Genomic DNA, 16,352 nt, shown 5'->3' on the forward strand with positions numbered 1-16,352 from the left:
TCAAAAAAACAATTCATTATTTTGTTTTTCGTTTTGAATATAAAAACAAATCAGGCTTGGATTTTTCTGTTTTTTATTTGATAATCCAAACAAAAATAGCAAAATAAAAAAACAGATTCAGAGCCGAAATTGATTTAGATTTTTTAACTTGACCCATTTGTGTGCCCTGGAAGTTACTGATTTGTTTATTCTTCGTGGGCTTCGTTTGCACGGGAGTGCACTGCAGTGTTACTTGTTCTACTCTGATTGGAACATAGTCTATATCAGGGGTCAGCAACCTTTGAGACATGGAGTGCCAACTTTAACATGTCTAGTCAATGAGCGTGCCGAGTAACGAGTTTAAATTGTTGGGGGGGGGGCTAAAAGGACACAAATTATTATATATCGCGATAGATCGCCAAGTATAAATGCCTCCGCTGAGCAGAACGTTGCGGAGCGATTTCAATTGGAGGATCATGCTCTCTGTCTGAGATTTTTTATTATTCATTTTTTTTTGCTGATGCTGGTCCAGCATGTCGCGTGCCACTGATTATGCCTCCGCGTGCCAAAGGTGGCATGCGTGCCATATGTTGCCGACCCCTGGTCTATATTGTTATAGACAACATGACCGGACTGGAACCACATACTAGTTTAATTAAAGACTTATTTGAAGGTGGTCAGATGCATGCAGAGATTTCGTGCACGTTGCTTCAAATACTGCAGTAAAGTTGGTTTCACGTTCGCATATTCAGAATTCGTTCTTCAATAGCTTTAAGACAGTTATAGCAAAAGTGCCAAAATATGCAAATTCTAATTTCTGGCAACATAAACAACCACCTACAACTCAGGAATAGGCGGATTTTAAATTGTGGATAATGTTATTTAAAATAACTGCTGTCACCTCTGCAATGTCTAAGGCACAGAATTCTGCATACGTGAACGTGAAACCAACTTTACCGCAGTGGTGTTCCCTTGTGTATCTAGTGGTCCGGTGTTATTTGTCGTTGTGTTTTGTAGTGCTCATTTACTTTAGTCTCTGCTGTGTTTTCTGTGCCTTGTATTATTTCAGCATTCATACTTATATAAACGGGTTTTCCTTTCACAATCGCTGTGGTCCTTTATATTCCTTCGTGAGTGTTTCTGTGAAGTGTGTTCTCGGTATGCCTCGTAAGTCGCGCACTCTCCGTATGTGCACGGTTCACTTAGAGGAGACTAGCTTCGTTAAAGTAGGTGCCAGCTCTTTATCGCGATTGTGTTCAACCCTGACTCCCACCACGTTACACAGATATTGGTATATCATTCATTTCAGTAATTCCATTCAAAAGGTGAAACTTGTCCATTATACTCATTCATTGCACACAGAATGATATATTTCAGAAAATTTGAATATTGTGAAAAGGTTCAATATTGAAGACAATATTAAATAGCTAATGAACTAAAACTGGTTTCTCAGTCTAGTTCTGTATGCTACAGTCATGGGGAAGAAAACAAATAGTTATATATTAAGTGCATCCTAAACAACAACCTACAACTCTTACCTGGGTATTTGTACCTTGCACCAATTTGTAGTACTCAGTTGTTTTATTATTTCAATAGCTTTTAAATGGTCTATCAGAAGACCACCTAAGAAGTTGTATCAATCAAATTTTATTTATATAGCGCTTTTTACAACAGTTGTTGTCACAAAGCAGCTTTACAAGTGTCGAGTCCTAGTCCCCAGTGAGCAAGCCAAGGGCGACAGTGGCAAGGAAAAACTCCCTAGTTTTTTTGCATGAGGAAGAAACCTTGAGAGGAACCAAGACTCAGGGGGGGAACCCATCCTCCTGTGGCCGACACCGGTCACCATGACAACAACAACAATTTAGACAAAGAAATAAAGAAAAGGAAAATATGTAATAATGTCCATCTTGGTGTAGGCTATCCGGTCAGGCAGTAGGTGGCTGGCACAGGATGGATTGCTCGTCTCTTCTCATCTCATTTTTCCACGAGCAGGCGGGCAGCCATGTGGAGAAAATAAAAAACAGGGAGAATTAGCGCTATACGGAGACATATACAGGACAGATGAAATTATAAAAATTTCTGGAGTGTGGCAGCAACTCCGGCATGAAGTTAAATTATTACAGCCTAGCTAAAAAGGCAGAACCAGAAGGTAACATAGGCTTGGGGGCATTCTGAGACAATGGCATCCGTCCACTGCACCGTCAACAAACTTGAGTGACCAAGAGCAGTGACAGGACGACAGCACCAGCGCCCCAGTCTACCATAAAACCCTTCGTCTATTAACCCCTGGATCTGTACCTTTATCTAAGGGGGAATATTAATTATCAAACGCTAAACCAAATAGTTGGGTTTTCAACCTAGACTTAAAGATTGTGACTGTGTCAGAGTCCCGTACGCATTTTGGAAGGTTGTTCCAAAGCTGGGGGGCCTTATAAGAAAAGGCTCTTCCCCCTGCTGTTACCTTATTAATTTGTGGAACTAATAAAAGACCAGCACCCTGTGATCTTAGTTGACGTGGGGATTCATAGTAGGAAATAAGTTCCTGGAGGTATTCAGGAGCAAGCTCATGCAGTACTTTATAAGTTAATAATGAATTTAAAAATCAATACGCAATTTAACTGGGAGCTGATGCAGGGCTGATAGGACTGGTCTATTATGCTGAAATTTTCTAGTTCTGATCAGAACTCTAGCTGCGGCATTTTGAACTATTTGAAGTTTATTTAGATTCCTATTTGAACATCCTGACAGTAGTGAGTTACAGTAGTCTAATCTAGAGCTAGCAAAGGCGTGTACCAATTTTTCTGCATCATCCTGTGATAATGCATTTCTTAACTTGGCAATGTTGCGGAGATGTAGAAAACCTATTCTAGTAGTATTATCTATGTATTTATCAAATGATAGGCGTCATACTCGACTCCGACCTAGGTTTTTGGCTACTGTGCCAGGTTTAATGGGGTAATCTGCGAGATTAAGCATTAGATCTGGAATTTTCTGTCTTGAGGCCTTAGGGCCCAGGAGGAGAACTTCTGTTTTATCCTCATTAAGTTGGAGGAAGTTTAGAGACATCCAGCATTTAATATATCTTACACAGGCCTCAATTTTTCCTAAACTGAGTTTCATCATCAGGTTTGGCTGATGGGTAAAGTGGACAAAGCAGTTTGTATTGTTACAGCATCAATTTTATAGGCACTTACACCAGTTGGGGCTGTTAATATCACTCGGGTCTCATCAGGATTACTGGATAGTTGACACAGGATGCAATGTGCTTCATAATGTATTGCTTTGATCAGTAAAGATTTTCCTACACCTCCAGGACCTGATTTGAACACATGAAATGGTTCTGGATTTTCCCCACTTAACTTCTGTACACACCAATGTTGAATTTTATAACATAACAGATTGTTCTTCATTTAGTGAACAAAGTAAACACATTGCTTGGGCTTTTGGCATGGTATGAGGATTATCTTAAAAAGAACATACTTCTTTAGGTAAAAGGTCTGGTATAGCATCACCTGGTTCTTCTCTATCTGAAATTTCATTGTGTTTGTCATCAAGGCATTCTAACCGCTCACATTCAGTTTCTGGACAAATTTGTGCCCATGCATCTTCCATTGGACCATTTGCGTCCAAGTCTTCTTGAGCTTTGTCTATGGAATCAGCCTCTAACATTTGTGTCCACTATGACTGACGTAAATTAGTTCATTATCAGAATATTTCACAAACCCAGTTTCATAAAACTCTTGATATGTCTGGAAGTTAGGTGGTTTCAGTTGTGTATTTAAGTAATGAGGCAAAAATAGCTCTAAAATGCTTTCATGATATTTCTCAGGATTTTTAGTTTGTGAGAAACGAGGATACCGAATGACAGCAGCATCTGTTCGTGACCTTTTCTTTACACATCCAAATTCTTTCTCCAACTTCACACTGTCAGTGGATGAGCTTTTCAGATTTGGACAATATTCTGTACTCTGATGCAAAGGTTGCCAAACACATTTGTTCAAATTCACCGCTTCTAGGTTTATGCTTATATCTGTCTGAAATAATGTAAATCCAAATATTGTGACTCCATCACCAAATTCAGCTTTCTTGCGTATGACATTCAGTGGAAGACTCATCCTGATTGCATCACCAGTTGGAATAAACTGCACTTCACGAGATGCCTGTTTTAACTTCATGTTGGTCAAACGGTACACACTTTCCTGTGCTGACACTTCTCGGTTATGCAGAAAAACACTACAGAGTTTACGTAAAGCTTATTTAGCATCAAATTTTGCCTTGCTCTGAAACTTCTTTTTGAGCATGTGAGCGCAACAATCCCATTTCTCTTTCTGCTTTTGATATGTAGGAGAGGATGTAAACAATACAAGAATATGCATCAACCACAAACTGTATGTCCATGTTTGCATTCCATGCTTTTAGAAGATCTCTATTATACTGATTGACCCACACATCACATTGTTTCCTCCACAAAAAAACACTTGTTTTTTTTTGTCATTTTTCGGTACGCAGCTTCAAATATTTCTTGATTTATATGCAGTGAATTGAATAAATCATCAACAGATTGAACATTTGTTTCACTGTCCAGTAATGCATTCCTTACTTTCTTCAATATCAAACTAGTTAATTCCTGTTCCATTTCAGGAATGTTTGTTTTTGTTGATGCTTTTTCTTTATCATTATCAGTTTTATGTTCCTCAGTGTTACATCGTGTAATAAATGTCCTGTTGCTTGGTAGACATGGGAAATTGAATCTGCAGTTTGTGCCTTTCTTTTTGCAGGTTTTCGAGTGTCTTTTGCCGTGTTGCTGAACATTTGATACTATTTCATGCATTTGCTCATCTTCACTATGTCACATGTGAAAAGCCATCAAGTGATCAACAAACTGGACCACTTTATCATAATCATCTTTCTCTGTCTGAGGAGCATCTTCTACCCAGAATAAGCAGTGAGAATGAGGCAAACCACGGTTTTGAAACTCAACTCATGAAAAAATCCTTAATTTTTCCAATCGGCTTAGCTTCAGACATGATGACATCTTTTAGAAAACAGTGAAATTTATTGTCAAACATTCTGGCAGCAGTCACAGGATTACTTTTTAAAAGTGCACATCTTTCTGACCAGTCAAGCTCATCAGCTGATATACGTTTTCCTTCTTGCTTCAATATTGTTTGCATCAGTTCTGGTCACCGGAGGTCAGCAGAGGAGAATGAACAGAACCATGTGGGATTCTCCAATTGTCTCACCATAGCAAATAAATCTTTCTGTACACTTTGCCAGAATACAGGAGTTCCTCTAATAGGTTTCAGGAACTTATATCCTTCATTAACATTCAAAATCTTTTGCAGAGACTATGACAGCATTTCCGAGGTAACATCTGTTTTCTGTGTGTAATGTCCTTTCCTCAAAGCTATTGACACATTTGAAACAACTTGATTTAATTCAGATAAATATTGTGCATAAAATATGTAGTCTAGGTTTTTTGCAAATCTCCCATCTGCATTAAGAGTTCTGGCATTTAAATATTGACACAATGTCAGTCTTTCAGGTCCGTTATCATAAAAAGTGCCCGTGCCATAAGGAAAAAGAACCGGAAAGCATTTGGCCTCATTTGAATCATCAGTTAATAGTCTTACTGGATCGTTTCCTTCTGCAGGTGCAACAGACATTATTCCATCAAAATGCTGATCCAGAATCTCTTGTGCTATATCTACAGGTTGTAAACAAGTATCCATAAACATACCATGCTGCTGTCTATCATGAAGGAGTTTCATCAATATTCTCAACTTCATTATTACGGTCAGTGTTTTCCTTATCATAAACTATGATATGCTCATCATTAACTTCTTCACATTCTTCAGTTTTACTTAGAGGATTAACCCAATCATCGTTAAAGGCAACATTCAAAGAGAATAACAAATTCTACAGTAGACAGCAGTGCATTTCTAATTTTTTGTGCCTGTACAAATTCATATTTATAATGTCCTTTGTATGTCACAATTTTACACAAATTATAAGATCAGAATTTTCAGATCTTGGTAGAATTTCAGCTTCATCTGTTATGTTAGATGGAACACAAGTGACTGGTCCATGAACACCGTTTTGACCTCCTTTTGGTAAAGACACTATCCTCATGAATGGTATATGCAATGCAATTAAATGTCTTTCCAATGAATTTAACCTTTCTAATTCAGAAGGAACTGGATCCAGTGCCATATTATTAGCAACACTCTGTTCTGGAATTTTCCCACTAATTATCTTTGTGACGTGTAGCAAATCCATAAATAACCAACAGGATCAGCTCTATGTCTACAGTGTACACTGCAACTCACTGCAAATATGCAAATACTTTTCTGTAAGACATGCAACTTCAGGAATTCTTTTGAAATATTCATCTTGTCTGCATTTCATTTTCTTGACGTTTGAAAAGAACCCAATGACAAACTGAAAAACACATTCAGGACCTGTGCTTATTTTATGTTTAAACTGTTCAATTATGTATTCAATTTCTTTTCTTTTATTTTTTTTTGTATGTCTTCTTTCTGTATTTATTTGAACTGCATATGAGCTGTCTGTTTTGTAGTTACAAATACGCAGTTGCTTAACATGTTGTCTATGTTTGTTGTCCGTTTGGTATTTGTCCATTTTACATGTTTTCACATTTGCTCGAAATGCCTGATCACTCTTGTATTTTTCCACACTTGACTTTTTCACTTTGTCTCTAAATTGCTGATCTGTCTTGTATTTGTCTACACTTGACTTTTTCACTTTGTCTCTGAATTCCCGATCTGTCTTGTATTTGTCTACACTTGACTTTTTCACTTTGTCTCTAAATTGCTGATCCACCTTATATTTACATTTACTTAATTGTTTAACATAGTTTCTATATTCTCCATTTTCAGAGTATTTTTGTACACTGACCTTTTGTATTGCTTATATTCTTCAGTAGATAAATATGCCTCAACAGCATTTGTTTCATATTGTCTTTTCTGAATGTCAATTTTACGTCGAGTTGTTGCATATTTAGAATGTAATTTCCCACAGCTACCTACACACAGTTCACTGCAAACACTATCACCTGTTTTTACACACATTACCACATCATAATGGCTCAGATTACAGTGTTTCAGATAAAATCCAGTATGTTGAGTGTACACTGAAAAGTATCATATGTAGAATACTTTAGCCATTTATTATCAGTGTATGTGAAAATATTGACTCCCAGCAAATCTGCAGCAGCTTGAATTTCTACCTCAGTGGCCCAAGTTCCAACATATTTAACTCTGCTTTTAGTAATATAATCTGAAACTGAACAGTATTTTTGTCCAAGCTGATGTACACAAGTATCCTTATTTCTCTCCATGTGTGTAACAGTACGTCTGATTTTTCTGTGTTCTGTTTCACTGCCACTAATAGCAAAAGCGAGTGATCTGAAGAAAACAGTTCCCATCACCGGTGATGGTTTCAGTTTCACATGGTTCATCTATATACACGGCTTCATTCAGCTGTTTGTCATTATAAACTAGGTTTAGTTTTAAGCATAAGTGTTTCTGTCTCTGCACTGTTAAAGGCATGAACTGAAATCTTTCGGATTCAGACACATCCAGAAATATGACGTCATCGTTTGTACTAACATTCTCATTGGCAGCAGTAATCACTGGTGTTCGCTTCTTACCAATAGAACTCGTCTGATCATGTGACCCAAAAATACATTCAGTGCGAAACGCTTTGCGCTTACCTTGTTCACTTTCACCATGTCCATCATTGCGGCTTTCATGACGGTTGATTTCTCTCACCTGTAAATCTGCAGTCATAGATGTGTTTCTTGCACACACTTCCGCCATCATGTCTCTGTAATTCACAACTAAAACACCAGTCACTTCAAACGGCTGCCTGTCTGCATTTAAAGACATTCCCAGTCTGTTAATGTAATGTACAAGATCCTCCATGTTAGCATAGTAAGATAATAAACTTTTACCTGAATCCATATCCAGCTCACCTTGTACATTTCGGGCATGTGAATCAAAAACTGCAAACCATGAATTGCTTTTCATGATAGCACACGTATTCTGCTTTACAGTGAAAACAGAAATTGTATAGTGACAACGCAGCAACTATTGCTTCATCATGACACATGTACAGATTAGTGATGTGTCTTTATGAGGAGCTGAGCCAAAAGATCCGGCTCCCTAAAAAGAGCCGAAATTCCCATCACTAGTACAGATTCTGCATTTCTCCATAATCATTTACATTAAACAATCCAGTAAATAGCTCATCACTATAACACAATTCAAACTCTTTATCATGTACTGTATAGTGTGTAGGCATCTCTGTAATCAGTAGGTGTCCTGAAGCATCATGGATTCTTCCTGCATCTCTAATACTACTATACAACTGGTCTCCATTCACCAAAACATTATCTACATCTGATGTGGTCCAGGTAATCAAATTTTTTAGTGTACACATCATTATGGCTGTGACACTGTTAGCAACACATTGTCTATTACCATGCTCACCAAACCTTGTGTGCCCTTGATGAAAAGACCCTCTTACAGCCTTTTCATCATAGGGAGGCCTAACCCTGTCAGTCTGAGCCACAGCACGCCTACGTGCCATCCTCTTCTTGGCTGCTGCTGAACGCTTAGAGGCTTTAGTACACGGCATCTGTAATATACACAGTAACAGTTTCATTAGAAAAAGAACTGTACCACAAGCAATCTATACAAGCACATTATACTTATGATTACACTCCATAAACCATACTAGCTACAACTATAATGCATGACAATTTTGTCTATATAGTATAAATTCTATGTGGGTGTCCCATTACTTTTGCCTACAGTGTGTACATTGTATGTGGGTGTCAAAAAGACATTTTACACATACAGAAAACATTGTTACACAAAATACATTGGCCATTGTTCACATGAGTGAATTGGTCACAAAAACTTCAAATGATAAGTACTCTCCTGAAAAAAGACAGCTAATGCTAATAACACAAGAACAAAACAGGTTATATATACACCCTATACTTCAGCATAGGAATATAAATTATAAAATACAGCAACTAGCAGACCTCAGTAAACAAACACAACAAAAGATAGCAGTCTACAACCTGTAGCTCTGTCATCTCTCAGCAATTGGGGTTGGGCTGTGTAACAGTATGTCGGTATACCATGGTATTTAAATATGATGACAGTATATTAAACACGTAACGTGATGCCCTGCGCCACAATTTCTGCCTTTAAAACTGGGGCTGCGTCCAACACTGCATACATCCATACTGAACGATACGCAAAATAAAGATTCACCAGCGTCTACCATGTCCGAATTCACATAACACACAAAACAGTGCGTGACATGTCACCGGATTCACGGATTCTATACTAGATCCAGTGCAATATCATACTATGTAATTATATTACACTATCAGATCTCGTGGAATCCCATAATACAACCGTAGCAGCGCAAGTGTTTACATCAGAGGGGAAAAAAACCAGATGTAATGGTTTACACATGAAAGTAAAAATAAATTCCATGTTTAGCTAACCATATATGTAATGAAATAAGAAATAAATGACAACTCCTAACATGCCAGTTTGTGCATAACAAAAATACTATTAACACCTAAAATAAATTAAACGAACTTCACAAACATTTCATTATTTTCTCCACTGCATCCACCATATCGCAAGTTAAAACTATCTCAGTGCATTTATAGAACAATTCAGCTTCTAAATGAATACGTGCATCTTTTATGCAAGTAAAAACCTAAGTCACTTCAGCAACAACAGCAATAATTACTAATTAATGTGCAAACAAACAACATATTAACACAATAGTAACCAACCAATGACAGCAAAGATGATTTACATTATATATTATTGTGTCCAAGTCCCTGTGTATTGTAGTGTAACAGCACAATTGACTTTGTGATTACATTCCTTACTCAACTACAACAATGAGGTCTTGCCCATCTCCTTTAGCTAACACACCCCCACCTCTGTGTATATTGTACAGGTACCAGTTAAGCCAAGTGCCCAATCACATTCCAACACTTAACCAACCATCTTTATAGTAACTCACTCATATTTTATGTAGTTAAAAGAAATGGTTGACATGCACTCAGACGTTCACTGATAGAATAAGTTTCTTTAATTTAAAATACCTTAAAACATGCACACAGAAATAAGATAATAAAAAGGAACTATGCCATAGCTTGGATAAACACTATCTGTAGACTACAATTGATCCTCTGCTCAAGTTACTGAGCAACAACAGCAGCAAAAATTACTGTTATGTGCAAACAAACATAACATGTTAACCCAATAGTAAGCCAACAAGAAAAATCTATCACAAAACATAGTTAAACATGATAATGTCTTCCAGGTTAGAAACATGTCAACCAAACAACAACCAACATTTGAAACACAAATTTAGTAAATCAAAGAAAAGAATAGAAATTAAATAATACCCAAAGAAATAGGATGACCAAACAAAGTTTACATACCTTGGAAAAAAATCTCTGTAGACTAAAGTCTATGTGATGAACTCACTCCAACAGCAGCAGAAATTCACAGTGAACCTCACTTCAAAAACAGATTTAAGAAGACCAACATCTGACTAGACATATAACATTCCTACATGTAGTTGACACACCCCAATCCACTCCTCCCTCATGCCCACATCTAATTGACAACCCAATCCACTCCTTCCATCACGCCCACAGCTGATTTATAAAATGAATAAGAAGGTGTAACCATCTATGCAGTCTACCTTTAAATCATAGCCCTAAGGTAGGATTTTTACATCTGCACCTTTGACCTTCAACAAGCTACAAGTACAAGACCCTTTCAAACTACTCAACAAGATAATACTGTTATATTATTTCATTATGCTAACCAAAACTCTACAAAAACCTGTATCATTTAATTATTCCTAATGTTCTTTCATATTTGTTTGTAGATTATAAATTAGGGGTGTATCAATATGCCAAGGAACTTTGATAATGTTCTCATGTTTCACATTGCCCACTCACACTAAACTAAACACTAATGCTCAAGTTTACCTTCCTTTTAGAAAATGTCCAACTTACTTTCACCATCTAAAACTCCAAGGATCCAGAGGCGGACAGAATCCGTGACAGATTGCAGCTACTTGATGTAAGACACATTTCATTAATCTAAAATTATACATTTATATGCCACTGTATATCTGCACACATCTCGCATGCATACAATTTTTGTCTGTTATTGACAGTATAAATGCTGTGACCCAACAACAAATAGAAAAGAAACAGCACAGCAACTTTGTACTGTGTCCACCGATATTATGGCAATGATATCGCGATTGAAGAAAGTAAATGCGGGACTTCAGCACAGCAAACAGTCAAAATGTTGCAGAAAGAAAGAGCAACTTTTAGAAGAAGTCACAAAAACCAAGGCAGCAAGTGAAGCACTAGCTGCAACAGCGGATTTCTGCAAGGATGGTAAGATGTTTACGTAACGTGAATTCAGTTTAACAAATTCTGTTTAACATCCCATCACATGAATCACCTATTAACAAATCAAACTTTCTATCCTCTTCAACAATATTGAACAACAAGACACATCCACACAAAAACCAGACCCCCCATAGACAAAGAGCAGAAAGATGACAGCTTGGACCACGAAGACAGTAACTAACTGTCTTCCTATTTGTATTTTAAACTAATATATCTAAAAAAATTTAAAATTATATATTTTTTCTCTTCTCTGAAGGCATTGACATTTTTGCTTTTTTAATGCTATTTAAAAAAAAGTCTCCCAAGCTCCCTTACATTTATTGAAAACTTGCAACTTAAGGCGAGACACGGCAGGCAAAAACATCGTTTTATCATGCACTGGTCAATTTTGAGAAAAAATAAAAATCACAAAGTTATAAAAATGATAAGAAAACAGCAGCTGGCAGCAAACATTGACGCAAATTAACCCTCATAAAAGATGTAGAAGTGGATTGTTCACATTTTCTAATATAAAAGCCAGCCTACCTCTCAGATCACGTCTCCAGGCACAATGTCGTTCACAGCCACTCACCCCTGGGAATTCCTGAGTACTCACTCTCTCTCAGAAGCGTCTTCAGCCACGCTGCTCCTACCATTAGCTTAGCCAGCAAATTACTATCTGCTTAGGACCCCATGGGGTTGTTAAGCTGTGACGCATCATCTTTGCGAAACGTCACGTCCGGGTCCAAACACTCGCTGCATTGAGTCCCTTAATATGCCGCAGTGCTGTGTGCCCTGCTGTTTTAACAGATCCGAGTCTAAAACAACGACCCTTTTGTCTTTCTACCGCTTTCCTTGCAATGAGAAAGAGAGAAGAAAATGGGTGCAGTTGATAAGGTAAGTTCTATTTCTAAAAAAAATCTTGACAGTGCCTCCGTGGGCGCTAATGCTAGCTAGCTAACCCCACAGAGAAAAAAAAGCCAACTTGCCCCTTTTTGGATTGCTTGATATTCTAGCTATGGGTTTAATACAATGTTTCTTGCCACATACAGATATTTTAGTTCTTGTTTTATTTGTTGTCCAGCTAAAGTAAAACTAAAGTAAAGATAGCTCTGGTTAACTTAGCTAGTGGCGCTAACACTAGCTAGATTAGCTAGCTCGTAAAAGGCAACACCAGGATATCTTTTTGGATATCCTTGATATATTGTATGGATACACACACAACGGTTAGCTGATCAGGAGTGTCCGTAAAAATACCAAGCAAAAATACAGCTGATGCTACTGTTGCATCCTATATTTACCTTTTTCAGTATGCATATACATTACTGCTTAGCCCGTTTCCATTAGTTTATTACTGCCGTACACTTACCATACATAATTCTCACATTTTATTGCAATATATATATATACACACACAATTTTATAAGGTCCTTATTTCTTTAGCACTTTGTTAGAGGAACCCAAGTAAGCTGTGACTAATGATTAATGATAATTTTTTCTTCTTTTACAGACGTGAAAACTTCACCCCAAACTGCAACTCCAGGGTGTGTAGTTGGCACTTTCCCAATGGCAAAGCTGCTGGACCTTCGCGATTCGCTTGGAACCAGGGAAAGGCTTTTCATTTTCCTGACCACCCCAGCAATCCCCCTAAGCAGAAGAAGCAGATTGTCCCTTCCAGTGATGATGCAACAGACACAGGACACACAGCTGACATGGCAACCCCACAAACCCCTACTACATCCCAACCAAGTCTTGTCATGCTTGAGGTTGAGAATGACATGCTTAGAGAAGAGAACAAAAAATTGAAAGAACAGTTGGAGAAACAAAAGCAAACCTTTTCTTTCAGTCAGATTTCCTCCCATCCTAACAAAGTCCAATACTACACTGGATTACCTGATGCTGCCACAGTATTTTTTTTGGAAGCACTTCTTTCTAGATTTGAGCTACAGTATCATTCTGATTGGACTGTCCAAATTATGCCCCTTATTGATCAGTTACTCCTTACTTTGATGAAGCTTAAATTGAATTGTGGCCATGTAGACCTTGCAACAAGGTTTAATTGTAGCACAGCAACTGTAACTAACATCTTTACCACCATCATCTGTGCTCTGTATGATATTTTGTATGTCGGTCTACTTGAAAACATCCCCTCCACGGCCAAGAATCAGACTTCGCTGCCAGACTGCTTCCGACCTTTTCCTAACTGTAGAATAGTCCTTGACTGCACAGAGGTTGCTGTCTCCAACACAGAGAGGCTTGACACACAGTGTCATTTGTACAGCCACTACAAAGGACGGACCACGCTAAAGGCTCTAATTGGTGTGGCTCCCAATGGTGTGATTACTTTTGCCAGTAACCTGTACGGTGGGAGCGCCTCAGACAAGTCAATAACAGCTGACAGTGGACTTCTCCAACATCTACAAGCAGGTGATCTGGTTATTGCAGACAAGGGCTTCACAATTCGGGACATTTTGCCAGAGGGAGTTCTTCTTAACACCCCGTCTTTCTTGCTCAACGGACAGTTTACACAGGAGGAAGTAAACAATAACAGACTTATCTCCTGTGCAAGGATACATGTGGAGCGGTCTATTCAGAGGCTGAAACTGTTTTGCATTTTGGACCACATCCCTTACCAGTACAGGAAAAATGTTAACAAGATACTGAAAGTATGTGTGTGTCTTACAAATTTGCAAACCCCAATTCTCCGTGAAATTCAATGAAATATCTGATGTATGTAAATCAGTTAGCAGGACAGTGGCAAATTAAAACATGTTTACAATTATTGTGACTGAAGAATGATTTACACAACTTTGCAGAAAACCTTTATTAAAAAAGTAAAACCAGATTAAAATGTTTGTCTTTTTTACATTCAGGTAAATGTACATTCAGATGTAGGTTGCCTTGGATCTGATGCCAATAGTGGTGAGTTTGTTTTAGTTTGAGGGAACTTGTCTCTTCATCCAGCTCTAGAAAAAAGTCTCTCTTACTCTCTGCTGCCTGCTGGACAGTCTTAGTTCTGGCGGACCATGGGCATTTCACCTCAATGATGCAGTCATCAGACACTGTCCCATCTGGAGATCCACCAAGTAGACCACTGTCAGACAGGAACAATCCCCTCTCCTGGATCACCACACCAGCGTCCGCTGTGTACTGCTGCTTTGCCCGCGACTCATGTAGGATTCCCCAATCACATGCCTTTAATAAAAACACAGTCACTTACTCTTAGATACACATAACTTAAGTTGAAATATTCATGAAGACCCACAACTTACTTTAGATCCTTCTTTGAGGTTGTACTGGCCAAGCAGTGTTTTGAATAAGGAAGGGGGGTAAGATTTCCAGGTTTGGAAACCGCAACTTAAAACTGCATAGCGTTAAGCTAATAAACCATGCAACATTGACATCAATTGCAAATTATTTACTAACCTCGTGATGTGGATGGGGCCATCTCAGATACTGTCTTGGCTGCAATTTCGTCCGTTTTCGGTGTCTTCGCCCTTTTCCACACGCATTCTACATCGGTGCGGGACACGTTTTTCTCCACCCAAATCAACAAGGCTGCCATATGATGGCACTTGTCTTTACCGATTGGGCAAACGCAGCTGCTGTACCTCACTGCCTGACCCTCAACGTGTACCTGTATTAAACGTTATTTGACCCATACTCACTTCAGTCACCACACCTCAACCTCAATTCACCTCAACTCACCTCAACCTCGTAAATCGTCTTTTTCATGGACGCCTGGACTCTACCCCTAAATATACCACCTGGGAGAACAGATTCACTTAGTACTCTATTGGAGTTGAAAGAGTTTAGACCTTTTTTAACCCTCAATGGTGCCTCACTAAAGAACGAAGTTATCGTAAACAGGTTTACAGGCTCCGCCATCCTTGTTTGTTTGGACACGGAAGCGGCTGAAACGTCACGCGTGTCGTCACACTTAACAAGCGGATAGGTGTCCATAAACGTGCCTGCAAGACCACACCCCCTTGTTAATGCCGGCGTTGCCCCAATCAGTGACGTGACACACACAAAAAGTAGCCCTCGATTAGACAGGCTACATATGATTGGTCAATTTTATTGTCATTTGAAATTGGTATTGCGCTGAATTATAACTGCCAGGCTCTCTGTAAATGAACAGCGGGCCCACCAATCACCAACATTCTGCGGAGGCATCACAGTCCTGATAGGGGGAGAGAATCCGTGTATCAGTCGTTCATTTGATATTCAACTGAAAATCAAAAATTGGAAAATCAAAAAAACTATTAATTATTTTGTTTTTCGTTTTGAATATAAAAACAAATCAGGCTTGTATTTTTCTGTTTTTTATTTGATAATCCAAACAAAAATAGCAAAATAAAAAAACAGATTCAATCCGTGTATCATTCGTTATTCAACTGAAAATCAAAATCGGAAAATCAGAAAAAAATCCGTGTATCATTCGTTCATTTGATATTCAACTGAAAATCAAAATCGGAAAATCAAAAAACTATTCATTATTTTGTTTTTCGTTTTGAATATAAAAACAAAAAAAACCAGGCTTGTATTTTTCAGTTTTTTATTTGATGATCCAAACAAAAATAGCTAAATTAGAAATCAGATTCGGAGCCGAACTTGATTTTGATTTTTTAACTCGACCCATTTGTGTGCCCCGGAAGTTGTTTATTCTTCGTGGTCTTCGTTTGACTGCGGTAAAGTTGGTTTCATGTTCGCATATTCGGAATTCTTTCTTCAATAATAAGTGCCAAAATGTGCAAATTCTCATTTCTGGCAAACAAAATAAATACCTACAACTTTGTTTACGCCAGGAATATACATACAGGCCCGTTGACAGTCTTGCTGGGGCCCGGGACAAGAAAGTTTCATGTGCCCCCCCGCTTACGTCATTGGAATT

At 38.2% G+C, this 16,352-nt stretch overlaps 1 protein-coding gene and 1 long non-coding RNA gene across 2 annotated transcripts; one reads left to right on the forward strand and one right to left on the reverse strand.

The window, feature by feature from the left end:
• Nucleotides 1–12,180: 12,180 nt before the first annotated feature.
• LOC143485679 (uncharacterized) lies at nucleotides 12,181–14,309 on the forward strand. The gene is made up of 2 exons (XM_076985193.1): nucleotides 12,181–12,355; nucleotides 12,969–14,309. The coding sequence occupies exons 1-2, from the start codon at nucleotides 12,234–12,236 to the stop codon at nucleotides 14,176–14,178; spliced, it is 1,332 nt and encodes a 443-aa protein (XP_076841308.1). The 5' UTR covers nucleotides 12,181–12,233; the 3' UTR covers nucleotides 14,179–14,309.
• On the reverse strand, nucleotides 13,385–14,878 carry LOC143485680 (uncharacterized). Its single transcript, XR_013122981.1, has 2 exons — nucleotides 14,731–14,878; nucleotides 13,385–14,653 (listed from the first exon to the last, which is right to left on the reverse strand). It is a non-coding gene; the product is annotated as an uncharacterized LOC143485680 (long non-coding RNA).
• Nucleotides 14,879–16,352: the final 1,474 nt, after the last annotated feature.

Source organism: Brachyhypopomus gauderio, unplaced genomic scaffold (assembly GCF_052324685.1).
Source record: "Brachyhypopomus gauderio isolate BG-103 unplaced genomic scaffold, BGAUD_0.2 sc37, whole genome shotgun sequence".
In the NCBI taxonomy this organism is placed as follows: Eukaryota; Metazoa; Chordata; class Actinopteri; order Gymnotiformes; family Hypopomidae; genus Brachyhypopomus; species Brachyhypopomus gauderio.

Bases quoted from the DNA above. Each gene is read 5' to 3' on its own strand.
- LOC143485679 (XM_076985193.1), top strand. From the start codon at position 12,234: ATGCCGCAGTGCTGTGTGCCCTGCTGTTTTAACAGATCCGAGTCTAAA. The intron at 12,356-12,968 runs GTAAGTTCTATT...CTTCTTTTACAG, and splicing joins AAATGGGTGCAGTTGATAAG to ACGTGAAAACTTCACCCCAA.